Raw genomic sequence first — 16,923 nt, forward strand, 5'->3', positions numbered from 1 at the left:
AAGTTCAGCAGTGAAGTTGGGATCCAGACATTAAAAGCAACACCATAAAAACTGTACAATTAAAACAGAGCCTCCTCCCCTGCCCTCTTGCATCTCTCACAAGCGTCCTATCTTAATAAATCTATCTCTTGCCTATCAAAAAACAAACAAAAAAAAAACAACAAAAAAGTTTAGGGGAGTTCCTGTTGTGGCTCAGTGGTAACAAACCCAACTAGTATCCATGAGGACACAGATGTAAAAATGTAAATGGCTTCGTTTAGTGGGCTAATGATCTAACATTGCCACAAGCTACAGTGTAGACAGCAGATGTGGCTTGGATCTGGCATCGCTATGGCTGTGACATAGGCCAATGTGTGTAACTCTGCAGCTCCTATTTGACCCCTAGCCTAGGAACTTCCATATGCCACAAGTGTGGCCCTTAAAAAGCAAAATAAAACAAAACAAAAAACCAAAAAAAAAAAAAAAAAAAGATTTCAAATAACTGGGGGAGAGATAGACTTTACTAAATAATGTTAGGATTGTTAGGATAATTTTCCTATCTTCCATAGCCAGATGGCAAAAGACAAAATTGGATCTATTCTGCATACTTAAATTCTAAATGGAGCACGGAGTTCAGTGTAGAGAATTAAACCACACAAGTACTAAGTAAAAAACATTTGTGGATTCTTTTATAACCAAGGAGAAAACTTCTCTAACTATGGCTTAATGAAACAATAGAGAAAAAGATTAACAGGAGTTCCTGTTGTGGCTCAGTGGTAACAAACTCAACCAGTATCCATGAAGATACAGGTTTGATCCCTGGCTTTGCTCAGGAGGTTAAGGATCTTGCACTGCCATGAGCTGTGGTGTAGGTCATGGCTCGGATCTGGCATGGCTGTGGTGTAAGCCAGCAGCTACAGCTCCAATTTGACCCCTAGCCTGGGAACGTCCATATGCCGCATGTTTGGCCCTAAAGAGAAAGAGGGGAAAAAAAACGTTGCATCATTTGAAATTCTTTTCTCCCATTCTGTAAGTTGTCTTTTTGGTTTCTTTTTTGTTTCCTTTGCTGTGCAAAAGGTTGTCAGTTTGATTAGGTCCCACTGGTTTATTTTTGCTTTTATTTCTGATGCTTTCGGAGACTGACCTGAGAAAATATTCATAAGGTGGATGTCAGAGAATGTTTTGCCTATGTTCTCTTCCAAAAGTTTGATGCTGTCTTGTCTTATATTTGAATCTTTAAGCCCTTTTGAGTTTATTTTCGTGCATAGTGTGAGGGTATGTTCTAATTTCATTGATTAGCTTGCAGCTATTACAGAATGGGAGAAAATAGTTTCCAATGATGCAACTGACAAGGGCTTAATCTCTAGAATATGTAAGCACCTTATACAACTCAACAGCAAAAAAGCCAACAACCCAATTGAAAAATGGGCAAAAGACCTGAATAGACATTTTTCCAAGGAAGATACACAGATGGCCAACAAGTGCATGAAAAAATGCTGCACATCACTGATTATTAGAGAAATGCACATCAAAACTACCATGAGATACCACCTCCCATCAGTCAGAATGGCCATCATTAATAAGTTCACAAATAACAAGTGCTGGAGGGGGTGTGGAGAAAAGGGAACCCTCCTGCAGTGTTGGCAGGAAGGTAAGCTGGTACAACCACTATAGAGAACAGTATGGAGGTACCTCAGAAATCTATACATAGAACTACCACATGATCCAGCAATCCCACTCTTGGGCATATATTGGAACAAAACTTTCCTTAAAAAAGACACATGCACCTGCATGTTCATTGCAGCTCTATTCACAATAGCCAAGATATGGAAAAAACCCAAATTTCCATCAACAGATGACTGGATTAGGAAGCTGTGGTATATAAACACAGTGGAATACTACTCTGCCATAAAAAAGAACGACATAATGCCATTTGCAGCACCATGCATGGAACTAGAGACTCTCATCCTGAGTGAAGTCAATCAGGAAGAGAAAGCCAAACACCATATTATATCATTCATATCTGGTATCTAATATACAGCACAAATGAACCTTTTCCACAGAAAAGAAAACCATGGACTTGGAGAATAGACTTGTGGTTGCCCGGGTGGAGGGGGAGGGAGTGGGAGGGATTGGGAGCTTGGGGTTTACAGATGCAAAGTATTGCTTTTGGAATGGATTTAACAATGAGATCCTGCCATGTAGCAACTGAGAACTATGTCTAGATACTTAAGACACAGCACGACAATGGGAGAAAAAATTATGTATACATGAATGTGTAACTGGTCCCCATGCTGTACAGCGGCGGCGGGGGAGGGTGTTGGGGGAAATAACGATTAAAAAAAAAAAGAGACTGATAAATTTTATTACACGAAAAAATTAAAAAGAAAAAGAAAAAATTAAATCTTTTTGCATGGCAAAGACACTATAAGTAAAGAAAGACAATGAGAAACAAGTAAAAATATTTGCAACTTTTATGTCTTAGATAGTTAATACCCCTAATATTAAAGGAGTTCTAAAAAATACAGAAGAAAAAGGCCAACAACATTGCAGGAAAATGGGCCTAAGATTTGAACAATAAGTTGATAGAAAAAAATGTAAATGGCTCTTATTCATTTGAAAAGGTGGGATGGATTGGGAACTCAGGGTTAGTAGATGCAGACTATATTGTCTTTGGAATGGATTAGCAATGAGATCCTGCTGTGTAGCACTGCGAACTATGTCTAGTCACTTATGATGGAGCATGATAATGTGAGAAAAAAGAATGTATACATGTATGTGTAACTGGGTCTCCATGCTGTACAGTAGAAAAAAAATAATGTAAATTAAAAAAAGGTTTATATAAGAAAAAAAAAGGTTCTCAGAATGTCAGATAAAAGGAAAGGTACAAATGAAAACAACACCGACACAAAAGAACTTGTACAGAATCTCATAACAGTGTTATTCCTAGTAGTTGGAAATAGAAACAATCCAACATTTCTCAATAGGAGGCTGGATAAATGAATCGTGTATTCCTTCACACAGTGGAATCCTGCTCAGCACTACTGCTGAGCACTGATACAGTAGCCATAACCATACAGTAAATGTAGTAGTTAGCTACTGGGATGCACCTCAATAACACTACACTGAGCAAAAGAAACTGGACACATAGAAGAATACATACTGCATGTCATTTGTGTGATGTTCTAGAAGAGGCACAACTAATTGATAGTGAAAAAATTAGGATAGTGTTTGAGTAAGGAGGGAGGAAAAAAGGAGTGGGGAGGGAGGAAAAAAGGTACAGGGATTCACTGGGAAGGGGCCTGAGGGCACCTTCTGGGGTGAGAGAAATACTCTTATTTTTTGGATGGGATGTGTGTTACATAGTTACATGCATTTGTCAATACACTGAACTGTATACCCATATCTAACAATTCACAGTATGTAAATTGTACCTCACTTGAAAAAAACACTGAGATACCATTTCTCAATTGTCCAATTGCAAACATCTAAAAGCTTTACAACATACTCTGTTGGGGAAGCTCTGGGAAAACAAGGAAAGCAAAATTCTGTAACTCTTTGGAAGTATATGAATACACATAGTCATTTACCATTACTTCTACCATTACTGGCAAGAATATAAAAGACATTTACACAGGCATTTTAGGGCTATTTGTAATAATAAAGACTGGAAATAACCCAAATGTTCATCAGTAGGGTATTGATTGAATAAATTGTAGTACATTCACATGATTAATTCTTTGCAAATGTTAAAAGAAATGAGGATTACCTTTATACTACTGTGGAGTGATTACAAAGATTTACTTCTAAGTAAAAAAGGTATTTATCTGAGAAGGGGGTGAAATATGAATATATGTACATATTTGCTTATATTTTAACCAGAAAACCAGAAGGATTAACCACAAAAAAAAGTTAATTATTTCCCACATGGGGCAGGAGGGAATAGGAAAAGAATCAAAAGAACAGAAATATAAGCTAGAGTTGCTTGCATGTACTTATTTTGTGGATTTAATTAGGAACCATGTAAATTGTTTTTATAATTATAAAATACAAGTGAATCTTTAAAAAAAATCGCCAAACCTTGAAAGTGAAATGAAACAAAATCACACGGAGATTTTAGTTGCAAAACCACACTGAGAAGGACTATTTTATTCCAAGTCATATTAAAACAATAATTTGACCATATAACCTAGTGAGATGTACACTAACAATAAAAAGAACTACCAGAAAAGCCCTTAAAACTTCAGTAATTATTAATGGTGATTTTATATATTCGGTCACCATTGTGGGTGATGTGGCATAAAAGCAAATGAGAAATTATTTTGGTGTTGTTAAGAAGTAGGATTTTCAATGTGAGCAGAAAGATAAAGATCTAAGGTAGATAAGGTTTTTGTGTAGTCCTGAATTTGAAGAGGAAATATTGGATGAACTTAGGTGTATCTTAGTTCCATCCACTAAAAGGGTTTAAAAGTAAGATCACCCTGGTAGTAATGGACCAACCTAGTTACCCAGACTGGTTTCTAAGTACTTCAATTTAAAGGACTGAGAGCTCCAACAATGCCTGATTGCAGTTCCAAAGCAGGAAATGTACAAGATGCACCTAGAAGATCTTGTTATGGTAGAAAAGCAAGAAAGTTATCAGAGGCTGATAAAGTCATGTCTGAAGAACAAAGAAACCAACTTAGTAAGCTCTCAGCTGGCCAAAATGGAACAATGTAATAAGCATTAATACGGATAAAATACATTAAATATGTTTAAATATAAGAGTTCAAAATAATAATTGAACAGAACCTTCCATATTATCTTTGGTGGAGCTTGAGAACCACGTTATTTTTTAAATGGTAGTTAAAGTGGAGAAAATCAGATATTTATCTTGCTTTATTTTATACAGATTGTACTTTAGGATAACTAAATAATTTATGTGGGAAACTTTATTGTATTTCAGCTATAAAGGAAAAAGGAATGATTGCTTTGCATATCACCTTTTTGTAGCCACCTGAATTAATGAATGTAGGTAAAGATCATGAAGGGTTGCTAGTATCACAAAGAGAAGTAACCAGGCTTTCAGGCTTTCTGTCGCCCTTGAAAGAAGTAGATAGCACTGCCTATAAAGTAGCCATTGCAAAAAAATAAATAAATAAAAAAAATTAAATCTCAATCTAATCAAATGTCTAGATATCATTACTGGTTTATGGAAATACAAGATACAGAGAAACATTAAATTTCATCACAGGAATGCAGTGAGCAAAATCCAGACAGTGGGATACTGCAGGATAAACAACCCAGTTTATTCAGCAACAACCAAAATTTTAAAACTTTTTAAAATGAGAGATGATTAAAAGAACCCTAAAAGGCGTGTCAGTCAGTCTTAGTATGTGGACCTATGTGATCCTGGTATAACAGGTATTTAAATATCTCATTGATTATGCATACAGATAGACAAATGGGACTTTTTTCCCACTAACTGCTGAAGCTGAAATAACATATTGCTTTTTTCTGTAGAAGAAATAGAAGATCACAAACTCTGGGCTTTGTGCTTAGGTACACATTAAAATAGATAAAATATAATTTGTGTTACTCATTACTGCTTTATTCTAATTTTACTGATATGGTTGAAAGCTATGGATGTGGTAGATTTTATTATATCCATGCAAAGTCTGTTTTAAAGGATATGTTTTTAATTACCCAAACTTAAGCCTGTTATTGATTTTAGATAGCAGAACTTGTTGCAACTGAATTTTTTGACCAAGGAGACAGAGAGAGAAAAGAACTCAACATAGAGCCCACTGTAAGTATGAGACCTTGTTGGGAGGAATTATTCATATATGTTTTTTATTGCAGACTTTCTTTTCATGTTTTTATGAGCTATTAGGAACACAGTTTCTCATCATTTAAAAAAAGAGCTTTTTCTTACTAGAAGAATTATACATGTTTGTCACAGAAAATAAGCAAATTACAGAGGACAAAAAAGACTGAGTCATACTGTACCTATTTTTTGTAATTTGCTTTTTCCACTTAAATAGAATAAGGCACTTTTCATTCTAACAGATGTTCTCCCATTTATCATTTATAATGGTTACATGAAGTAGATATAACTATAATTTACTATTTGGTATAATGTTTGCAGAGTTCACTATTACAGAAAGCACCTTGGTGAATATCTTTGTTGCTAAATGTGGGCCATTTTTTTCATTATCTTGTTAGGATGTATTCCCAGAATTACTGTGATGTAAGGCCCACAGAATTTAAAGATTTTTTGGTACATACTGCCTTTTTGAATAAAGTGGGGAATCTTGAATACAAGAAGATTCTTCTCAAACCACTGGAGAAATTTTTCCTAGAAATGAAGCATAGTCTTTTTTTTTTTTTTGGTCAATTCAAGTGAACATTTATTGAGCCATTATATGACATGGTTATGAGACCCCCCCCCTCCTCTGTGTACCATCCCCTCCACTCTGCTCTTTATCTTCAGCCAGGTACATCTTATGTGTCATTAGTCCTTTGCAATTATTCAGTCTCCTACAGCATAGTAGTAGGCTTGTTCAGAAGCTCAGAATCTTCTGAGAACAATGAGTCACAGCTAATGGAGAATTTGCTTCATCTTAAAACAAGCACTGAGACTTTGCTTCCCATGGAGCTGCTGGGTTCATCCGGTGCAGCAGTCACAAGTCCTTGGGAATAAGCAGCAGCGACATCTGCATAATCTTCACTCTTTAAGCTCTTGGAGTGACCTGAATGATAATCAACTCTGGCCTCAGTGGCTTCTTCCACAAAACTGAGACTGTTTGATTCCATACCAGTAGACAATTTGAAAGCATGTGTGTTCTCCAAATACACATCAACAGTGGACTCTAGGTCTGTGATCAGTTTTGTGGGTCATATGAGGAAAGCAAGAACCAGGATAAACAAGGGGGTTAAGACCAGGGCCTTCCTGAGCATGTGCGGTGGGGGGATGCAAGAGGCTAGAGAACATAGGAGGCGGGTATCTGGCCTTCCTCAGCTAACCCAGTGAATTCATCTTTTTAGAGCCAACTTGCATTGTGTTCTGCAAGTAAATGCAGATCTGTGTGTATGTCTCTGACTGTGTTTTCAGGATCTGATGAATAGGGAGAAGAAAAACAAGATCCCAAGTATGCAAGTTGGATTCATAGATGCCATCTGCTTGCAACTGTATGAGGTATTATAAAAATTACTAGACCTGTTAAACTTTGTGTTATGAATTAAAATCTGAGGTAAACTTAAGTGATTAATATCAGGCATTTATTTTTGCTTCTTAAGACACGAAGTAAAATTATCAGGGTTATTTCTTTTGCTAATGAACATGCTATTTATATTAAACGAGGAACACATTTTTAATTACTGTTTCTCAAAAACATTAATTCCAAAAAATAAGGGGAGTTCCTGTTGTGGCACAGCAAAAACAAATTTGCTAGTATCCTTGAGGATACAGGTTCGATCCCTGGCCTCGCTCAGTGGGTTGGGGATGCAGTGTTGCCATGAGCTGTCATGTGTCATAGATGTGGCTTGGATCCTGAATTGCTGTGGCTGTGGTGTAGGGCGGCGGCTACAGCTCCCATCCACCCCTTAGCCTGGGAACTCCCATATGCCACATGTATGGTCCTTAAAAAAAAGAAAGAGCAAAACAAAACAAAACCAACAACATTCATTCATCAATGTGTAAGTACCTCGTGAGTGCCTGCTAAGTGCAGGCTCCACAAAATTTGTGAAGGGAATGCTAAGAAAAATTATGTTCCAGTGCTACCCTCAGGTATACTGTGCATGTTCAATGTTAGCATATTCTTTTTAAGTCTAAATTTTGGCCTAAATAAAGAAAGATAGTTATCTAACTTTCTCTCATTGTAATAGTGTGGCTTTACTGTTGCTAAGAAGGTTTTTATGATGATTAAAAGAAGGTGGCTAGAGGAATACTTCGGGGGGTGGGGGTATTGTTAATTTACTTCCTTTTTTCTAAAGATATTCACCCTAAAACATCTGGTTTACTAGTTTAGATATTTATGCCCCCAAACAGAAAGTAGATGTCCTTGTCTTTAAAAGTTAAACAGGAAATTGTCTTAAGTTTTAATTATTTGGAAAAAAGAACATTTATCATGGAGTTATACAGACTGTCAAAACCAAAAGAAACCCTAGAAATCTTCCAATCCAGATGTTTCACAGATTCAGTTATTGAATCTGTAAAGTTCATCTTTCAGGAAGAGAGAATGTTTGTCCCAGTCAAATAAGTAGTTAGTAGGAAAACTGTACTTAGAATCCAGTTCTCACCTTGGGTCCAGGGTTCTAGCCATCACATGACTTTATAAAGGGGCTGTGGCTGATGAAGAAAAAACAGGAGAAAAGGTCAGGAGAGACAGCAAAAGACAACAGGACCAAAGAACACCAGGTGTTAATGCCTCTGTACCACTGTCTCCCCACCTTCCTCACAATCCCCTTGTTTATTCCCTTGTGACGTGGTTCAGAGCGGTTTCCCAATACCCTTGAATATCTCATTTCTTCCATAATAGATACTCTCCTATGGGTTGCATTAAGAGTTTCTTAGTTGCTGATACCACTGTCTCTTTTGATTTTTTTTCCCATGCCTGTAAATATAGTCAAAATAACAATCACATCACCCATTATGAATTTCATCCTTCTATATTTCCTATTTGTGCCAGGATTTATTTTATTTGAATCTGCTCTTAAATTCTATGTGATATAGGAGTTCCCACTGTGGCTTGGTGGGTTAAGAACTTGACTATTATCCGTGAGGATGCAGGTTCAATCCCTGGCCTCTCTCAGTGGGTTAAGGATCCGGATTACCACAAGCTACAGTGTAGGTCACATATGCAGCTCAGATCCTGTGTTGCTGTGGCTGTAGCATAGGCTGGCAGCTGCATCTCTGATTCCACCCCTAGCCTGGTAATTTCCATGTGCTGCAGGTGCAGCCCTAAAAACAAACAAATAAATAAATTCTATGTAATACAGACATGCATTTTTACTATTAGTACATAAGCATATATGTTATATAAAAATCAGAATACAGAAAAGCAAAAAGAAAATCAGTTCTAACTCTACTACTCTGAGATAAGGACTATTATCTTGCTTTAGTGTATATCCTTTATGACATTTTCAAATGTTTTCAACAAAAATTGCTCTTAGTGGCATTCCCGTCGTGGCTTGGTGGTTAATGAATCTGACTAACACCCATGAGGACACGGGTTCGATCCCTGGCCTTGCCCAGTGGGTTAAGGATCCATTGTTGCCATGAGCTGTGGTGTAGGTTGCAGACACAGCTTGGATCCAGCATTGCTATGGTTACAGCGTAGGCCAGCAGCTACAGCTCCAATTCAACCCTTAACCTGGGAACCTCCATATACCCCTAGTTGTGGCCCTAAAAAGACAAAAAAATAAATAAATAAAATTGCTCTTTTGTAATCCATAATATAATGTATATCTTTCTGTTTCAAATGTGTTTGTGGACATTTTTAGAGGCTGCAAAATAGTAACACAGCATTCCTAACCCTGTTGTTGAGTATGTAAGTTATTTTCAATGCTTGTCTATTACAAAAACAAAATCTGCAGTGACCATTCTTGTAGCTAAATCTGTATGGCACTGTAGTTGGTAAATAATAATGCTACATAGAGTTATAAGTTAATCTTTACTATCATCTTGGATAAAAATCTACTTAAGTACCTTGTATAAAATCATTTTATATAAAAACAACATCTAAGCAGCTCTCAATGCAGTTAACACTTAGGGAGAGCCATCTGTACTACCCCAAAGCCAGATGGATTATTTTTCCACAAAGCGGATTCCACACAGATCTGTCTTCATAGTTCAGTAGTTATTTTGGAATGTGTACATTTGCTTTCTCTCTCAGCAGATATCTTTGTCAGTATAGCTTAGGAAGAGTCATTCATAAATGATCTGCGTATGTGTGTTCAGTTGGTGAAAACCCCAACAGTGGGCCTGCTCATGAAGTATGAGATGTGGCCCTTTGGGACAGGCCTAGGAAGAGGGCGTATTTCCTGGCTGCCATCTACTCTTTGGCTTTTTTTTTTCTTTCTTTCTTTAGGCCCTGACCCATGTATCGGAGGACTGTTTCCCTTTGCTGGATGGCTGCAGAAAGAACAGGCAAAAATGGCAGGCTCTTGCAGAACAGCAGGAGAAGATGCTGATTAATGGGGAAAGCAGCCAGTCCAAGCGGAACTGAGTTGCCTATTCATGAAGAGCTGAAGTTTACAGATGATGTATTCTGCAGTATGCCTAGTTTTGCTATATACTGTACAGATTTGGTGTATACTTTGCCACTGCTGTATTTTTATTTTTGCACAACTTTTGAAAGGACAGCATGAGATGTTTTTAGAGGACTATTGCATATTTTCTGTATATTTGTTTTATGCCACTGAACTGAGATTATCAACAACGTCCACTCTTAGCACATAGATAAGAACGCTGTTTATAATATTTTGTGTACTTCAGAGTACAAGCTGCATTCTTGCACTGAGGCTATTTTTTTTTTTTTTTTTTGCTGGGGATTTTAAATAATTGGTTTTATGTCTTCTGAACTACCAATATTCCAAGAATGTCTAGAATCTTTCTCAAAAATAGGCTAGGAGCAAATTGAATATATTCTGTGACATTTAAAACCTTCATAGAATAGAGAAAAATGTTGGCTGAATGGATTTTAAGGGGAATGTGGTGTGTTTGCCAAGAGTATATTACCTTAAAGTTAAAACTCAGAACAAATGGAAAGTACTATAAGGCAGTATTGTAAAGAAAAGGCATTATTTAACTAAGTTGCACTTTTTTGGGGTTAGAAAACAGGCAGGAAAGCAATATCTCATTTCAGTGTGATACAGCTATCCAAAGGCTACCCATGAACTCACTTTGATCTAACCTACCTGATGGAAAACAGGGGAAACCTCGGAAGAAGATATCCAGTCACTGACTTTATCCAGGGCTGAGTGAGATCCAGAAGTGGAAGGGCCAAGAATGTGTGCCAGCGAAGAGAACTTTCTGTTGGAAGACACTTCTGACAGTGAGTGTTCTGAATACTGAAGTTCCTTTTCCTTTTTAAACGTCCTTACCACTCACCTTACAAGCCACAGTTTGTGAGGCTGCATTTCAAAACACAACAGGAAAGCGAGAAAAAGTGATCTTGGGAGCACTGGTCTGAAGTGAAATATGACTGTATAGGACAAGAGGGTATAAAATGAATCATAGTTTTTCTCTTTGTTAAATGGAGTACAGAGAAAAGTTTTAATTGTGTAAATATTAAGGGGCTATCCTTGATATTGGGGTCAGAAATTAAATTGAGGAAGCAATATGGTAAGAAATCTTCAACCTGAGTAAAACTTAGCAGTATTGAGTTTGTGCTTGAGAATGTGCCATATTTTGGTTTATAGGACTAAGGCAACCCAGATCACAGAAATTTGGTTATGCACCCTATACTGGCCCCAGGCTTATAGTTGATGGTATTTATTTCTTTCAGCTTTTAGTACATTTAGAAAACTAACATTTTCTTAGAATTTAAGCCCAGTTAAGTGTATTCCTATTGTTTATGTGTGCCCCTAAAGAACACTTTATTTCATATTGCAAAAGTAGATAATGAATGAGCACCTGCTTCAGGAAAAGAAAATCTGCTCTACATAGGCAATAATGTCTGGAGTTGGGGAAGAGTAGGAAAAGAAGTATTTGATCTGTTCATCCTCTTCCCCACTCCTGAAGAAGGACTATCACTAGTTTGGATAGGAAATCTCTTGGGGATACAGTAACGCAGCATTCTCGAAGACTTTACTAAAACATATTTTCCATTCATATCCTTTCTCCCCCCCCCCAAAGTGCCTAAAATGTGGCATTGATTACGTTTTTAAAATTCTGAGTATGTGTGTATGTATCTTGACATAAAATGGCTTTATTCTTACTCTTTAGCTTTTTAAAAAAAAGCAAAACAGATTGTATTGCCATTCCTTTGTAGCGGTAAAAGCTAGGCTAGAAGGTGATCAACTGTTTAACGCTGTATGTACTATCGTTGTGACACTTGTATTTTCAGGATGTTATTCTATTTTTGTTATATGTCATACACATAAGAGCTGTATGGTTACCTCTTGGTGGCACTGGTGTGTAACTTACACAGACTTTCACTAAAATAATGTATCTACATACCAGTATACACCTATGCATGCAGACATAATTCCTTAGTATAGAAAAACTGTTTAAAGACTAGCAGTCTTTAATAACCTTTCTTTTTGCCATACACACTGTGGTTTAGCAGTTATGTTATAATCTGTAGTCAAATACTTTAGTAGTTTGTTTATTAGAGCCCTCTAATATATGTCACTGAGATGTTTAGAGACGTAGTAGACTATGTATGGAGGATCTGTATGTGCCATTTTAACAAGAAGATGTATTTAGATTAGAAATTTTTGGTTTACCTTTAGAAAATGGTTTATTTTACTTGTACTAGTTTAGAAATTCAAAGAAGTTGGGCAGTGCCATGCCTACTTTATATTATTTTGAGGAATTTTAGTTCATACAGAAGAGTGCTTCTTTAGGAGTGGTTAGTTGGTTCAGGTAATTTTTAATTTCTAGGAAAATCATTCCATACATGGATTAATATCTGGTACATGGGCACAAATTTTGTTCTTATGTGAATATTTCCTTTCCAGTATCTTCTCAAGTTGGAAAAAGTATGCATGTGTGTGTGTATATATATACACACACATACACATCGTCTCTTCTTACCCTATCTTATATTTATATTGCTTGTAACTCACAAGAAGTTGTTCTTATTTGTTCTTATTCTAGGTTAGTTCATTCTTGTTATACCTGAGTAACATGATACCATTTCGTTTCAATTTTTGGCCCCCAAAGCCCCCACTATTTTACCAAGTTGTGAGAAGATGTCTATAGAATTTCCCAGCCTTGTACTATTCACAGGATTGGCCTTTGCCAGCCACAGTCCTTGTGAACTTGTGTTAAATCTCTTAACCTCTGTGGGTGTCAACAAGTTGTGCTATCAGAGGAGTTAGGTTTGGGGTAAGCCTTGTCTCCAAGGAGGCTGTCATAGAAGGCAGCGACTGTGTAAGCCCTAATAGCCCCTGGAGACGCAGTCAGAAGTGGCTCTCAGACCACAGAGCACAGCATCCAATCCCCTTATGTCATTTCCTGTGTTGAGTTTCCAAGACTAAAAAAAAAGACAGTACATTTACTTGGCTACTCATGCAGATCACCAGTGAGTGTGAGATTTAGAGCTCTTGGAGCACCGTGCCTCAAGGTACAAACCCTGGATGATGATGATGTCCTCATCACTGATATCTTGACAAAAAAAGCTTACTTCAAAAGGAGTGTTGGAGATAAGAATGTGTGCAACAATGTACTGGAAATCCTGGATTTGGGGAGGAAACAAGTCACAGATATATTCTTGCCTACCAGTGAAGTGCCTTTATTTTCAGCATAGAGCACAAATGTTAGACCTACTCTGATTTGATTTCCAATTTTCCTGTGTTTTTACCAGATTGTACCCCTAAAACTTTACAGGACATCACAAGCAATGCTGTTTGGTTTGTTTTACAAGAGTGGTTTAAGATGAGAGGGAGGAAAAGTATAATCACTTTGCTCTGTTGGGAACAACTGTATGTAAAAACCAGGTGGTATAATATAGCTGCTCAGCATCAGACATATGTCTGGATGCATCTTCTATTGAGTTCCTGCCACATGTCAGGCACTGTGCTCAGCTGTGAAGACAGAGCAGTGACCCTGAGCTCACAGTATCTGCAGGGAGTGCTGGATAAGAGATTTAAAGCTTCTGATACTGTCGATTTGAGGTGAAAATCTAGGATACAGTTATCACTTTCATCTTCATCTATAATATACATTGTATAGTTTTCCAAGGGTCTTCTTTACCTGGAACTTATTAAGAATCTGTCAGTGAAACATCATGTCTTCTTTGAAGTATGAATCACATAACCTGTTGTTAACTTAAAGAATACTTTTTGCAAGTAAAGAGTCATATATTCCACTATATAGATTATTTTTCCATATGCTAGCCAGCTAGAGATTACTCAGAGTTCTCTTAGACTGTTAAATTGTGCACAGTTTGGACCCCTTCTGCTCCACCACAGGGAGCGAGGAAGAAAGTATTAAAGCTCACTTTGCCCTTCCATATGCTTCTCAAAAGCCTGTGTAAACATGTCTTAATAAATGTTGTTGAAAACCATGTAAATAATTTAAAATATAAATTTCTATTACAGTTTAAGAAAAGAAAACCTTATGAGTCATCACTAGCCACTGTTAATATCTATTTGTATTCTTATACCTTTTCAATACATTTGAACAAATATATAGTTTCTGGCACTATTTTTGTACTAGGATAAAGGACTTACTGTATATGTTATGTTTAGCTTTTAAGTCATTTTAAATAATTGTGAATGTTGATCGCTTGTCTTTCCTCTCCCCCACCATGAGAACCACTTCAGATGACTCTTCTATGACAAAATCACTTTAAAGGAACACTTACCCACCTATGCTCCCTATAAAGTCAAGAGATGGTCAGGGTGGTTTCCATTGTGCAAACTCCCTTCACTTGTCAGTTGTTTCCTCATTTTTCCATGCTTTGAAAAAATAAAAAGAAGAATGAACAAGTAGGCATGAGTGTCGTGTGATTATTATGGGACTTTGGCAGAGAGAATGGGTCCAGTAGTTTAAGAAACTTTAATCAAACTCATCTGTGTCTAATAGCTGAAAAAAACTTTTAATAATTTCTTTCCTCAGCCTAGATACTGCTCAGTAATAGTCTTCTTTTTATTAATATCATTTGCTATCAGTTTGAGGACAACATTTTCCCTCTGCCTCACTAGGTCCCTAACAGCTCTATGGAAGGTGACTGTCATCCTCATGTTGCATGAGGAGCTAAGGCTTAGGAATTAATAAATACTTGCCAAATGACATGAGCTGGATTTGAGCCCAGATCTGTGTAATCTCAAAGCAGGTGTTTATTCCATGTAGTTCGCTTTTTGAATTTTAATTGTAAAAGGTCCCCACATCCATTCTTAATGGATCAACTGGGCTACCTAGAAGCATTAAGAGGCAAGATTTCTCACATCCAGTAGATGTGGTTTTGTTGGGGATTTTAGAATTAACATTCCTTCCTTTAGTTCATCTGGTAACAGCTAATGCCATTCCACCGCAGAATCCCAGGTACCACTGTGCTTCAATGCTGCAAGTCTAGAGGTGTGGGGGTATAGTTAAAAGGAGAGTTTCTGATTCATTACTTAGTTTTGCCACTAAACAAGCCTCTGTCACATGGAAGAGAATAGCTAGGCTATGCCTATTTCACAAAGCTAAAAAGCCAAAGGTAAAATGAAAGCTCATGTAAAACAGTATTTTTAGATTTTCTGACCACTAGAGGGCACCAGAGTTCCAGCTGTATTTAAAGTAATGGTTATTGGGTACAATAGATAAAACTTATTTTTTACTTTAAAATTTTTTTAATTTCAAAAATTTTTCGGCCACACCCACAGCATATGGAAGTTCCTGGACCAGGGATCAAACCTGTGCCACAGCAGTGACCCAAGCCACGGCAGAGACAATGCTGAATTCTCAAAACACTGTCACAAGAGAACCCCACAACTGCTTTTTAAAAGATAATTACTAGCTTAAAAAAAAAAAAAAGAAAAAAAAAAAACCGAGAATTAAGACTTGCTTACTTCTCTCTGTCCAGTGATCATTTTTAAAATATTTTCCCCAAACAATAACTGAACATCTGACATCTCTCTGATTGATACTCAATATTCCAAGAATTATTAATGGAATCAAAATAATTATTTGAATCAAAAGAAATTTAATGGCATGTTTGCTTCCTTTTAAGTGTGTGTATATGTGTAAATATACAGGAACAATTTGACTCAGTCATCTGACAGCAATCCTAATGGCACATTTTAGGATTCCTCTCTCTAACTTAATTAAAGGGATACAACTGCATGGCTAGGGGTGGGAGGGGGAGAAATAAACATAAACTAAATGAATATAAACTATCACAATAGTTTTCAACTTCAGTATGTTTCCAACTTATATTAAATACTTTTAGAGCCATATTTCATTTCCTATCACTGTTTCCCTTACCCAACAGGAGTTGTTTCTAGGCTTTATATGACACAATCCAGGATACTCCTGGCAAGACACAAGCTTCCCCCTTTATCAACTAGCACTCTCTGGGAATCAATACTTCTCTGATCTCTCTGATGTGCCTAGACTGAAGAAAGGCATAAAACATGGTCAACAACTACCTTGGCTACAGCTGCTTTCTCCAGAAGAGCCAAGAGAAGTAGTTACTAAGGACGCTCTAGGCAAGTGTGCTGGAATCAAGTAATGTACTTCTTAGGGAATGGTATAAAGACAGGACCAAGTCCTATCATTTTTTTCCTTTGTTTTGTAAACACTGGCTTCTTTTTTTCTATTCTGGTTCCACTCCTAAGGCCTTTCAAACATGTATCTCTCCTGCCATAAGAACACCCTGCCTGAATCACACAGCCTTCCCACCAGCATCTTGGCATTCTGTCCTAAATTTGGAAGGTACTCAACAAATACTGAGTAAAAGAACAGATTTCCATCCTTTCCTATTTGATATAAAATTGAACTATTCATAGAGAAAGGAGAAGGTAATTCCAGTGAAGGGCAAGTGGAAATCAAAAGAAAGCCAAAGTAGCAATACTTACATGAGATAAAATTGACTTTAAAAATAAAGTCTGTTACACTGTTACAAGAGACAAAGAAGGACACTGCATAATGATAAAGGGATCAATCCAAGAAGAAGATATAACAATTTTATAAACATATATGCACTCAACAGAGGAACATCTAAATATATGAGACAAATATTAATGGACATAAAAGGAGAAATCAAAAGTAACATAATAATAGTGAGAAACTTTAAACTCTGCTAACAT

At 36.8% G+C, this 16,923-nt stretch overlaps 1 protein-coding gene and 1 long non-coding RNA gene across 20 annotated transcripts in view; one reads left to right on the top strand and one right to left on the bottom strand.

Moving 5' to 3' along the window:
• The window catches only part of PDE5A (phosphodiesterase 5A), a 149,810-nt gene extending 135,188 nt beyond the window's left edge, over positions 1-14,622 (top strand). For all 6 annotated transcript variants that reach the window (XM_021101650.2, XM_021101654.2, XM_021101648.2 and 3 more), the window contains 3 exons: positions 5,693-5,767; positions 7,073-7,156; positions 10,050-14,622. In XM_021101650.2, the coding sequence (XP_020957309.2) occupies positions 5,693-5,767; positions 7,073-7,156; positions 10,050-10,187 (297 nt within the window). In that variant the 3' untranslated portion in view covers positions 10,188-14,622. The remainder of the gene's footprint in view (positions 1-5,692; positions 5,768-7,072; positions 7,157-10,049) is intronic.
• The window catches only part of LOC146400981 (uncharacterized), a 119,233-nt gene that overhangs the window by 31,564 nt on the left and 70,746 nt on the right, over positions 1-16,923 (bottom strand). For 3 of the 14 annotated variants that reach the window (XR_014813119.1, XR_014813108.1, XR_014813113.1), the window contains 4 exons: positions 14,496-14,589; positions 10,879-10,993; positions 8,260-8,308; positions 6,336-6,710 (listed from right to left, as the gene is read on the bottom strand). This is a non-coding gene — a long non-coding RNA (uncharacterized LOC146400981). Of the gene's footprint in view, positions 1-5,761; positions 6,837-8,259; positions 8,309-10,878; positions 10,994-14,495; positions 14,590-16,923 lie in introns of those variants that run through there. The other 11 variants (XR_014813115.1, XR_014813114.1, XR_014813121.1 and 8 more) reach the window with 7 other exon arrangements.

The sequence above is a fragment of the Sus scrofa genome, chromosome 8, assembly GCF_054392235.1.
Source record: "Sus scrofa isolate SSC_HxYL_T2T_F1_AM1 chromosome 8, Sscrofa_HxYL_maternal_Yorkshire_Landrace_v2.0, whole genome shotgun sequence".
Classification (NCBI taxonomy): Eukaryota; Metazoa; Chordata; class Mammalia; order Artiodactyla; family Suidae; genus Sus; species Sus scrofa.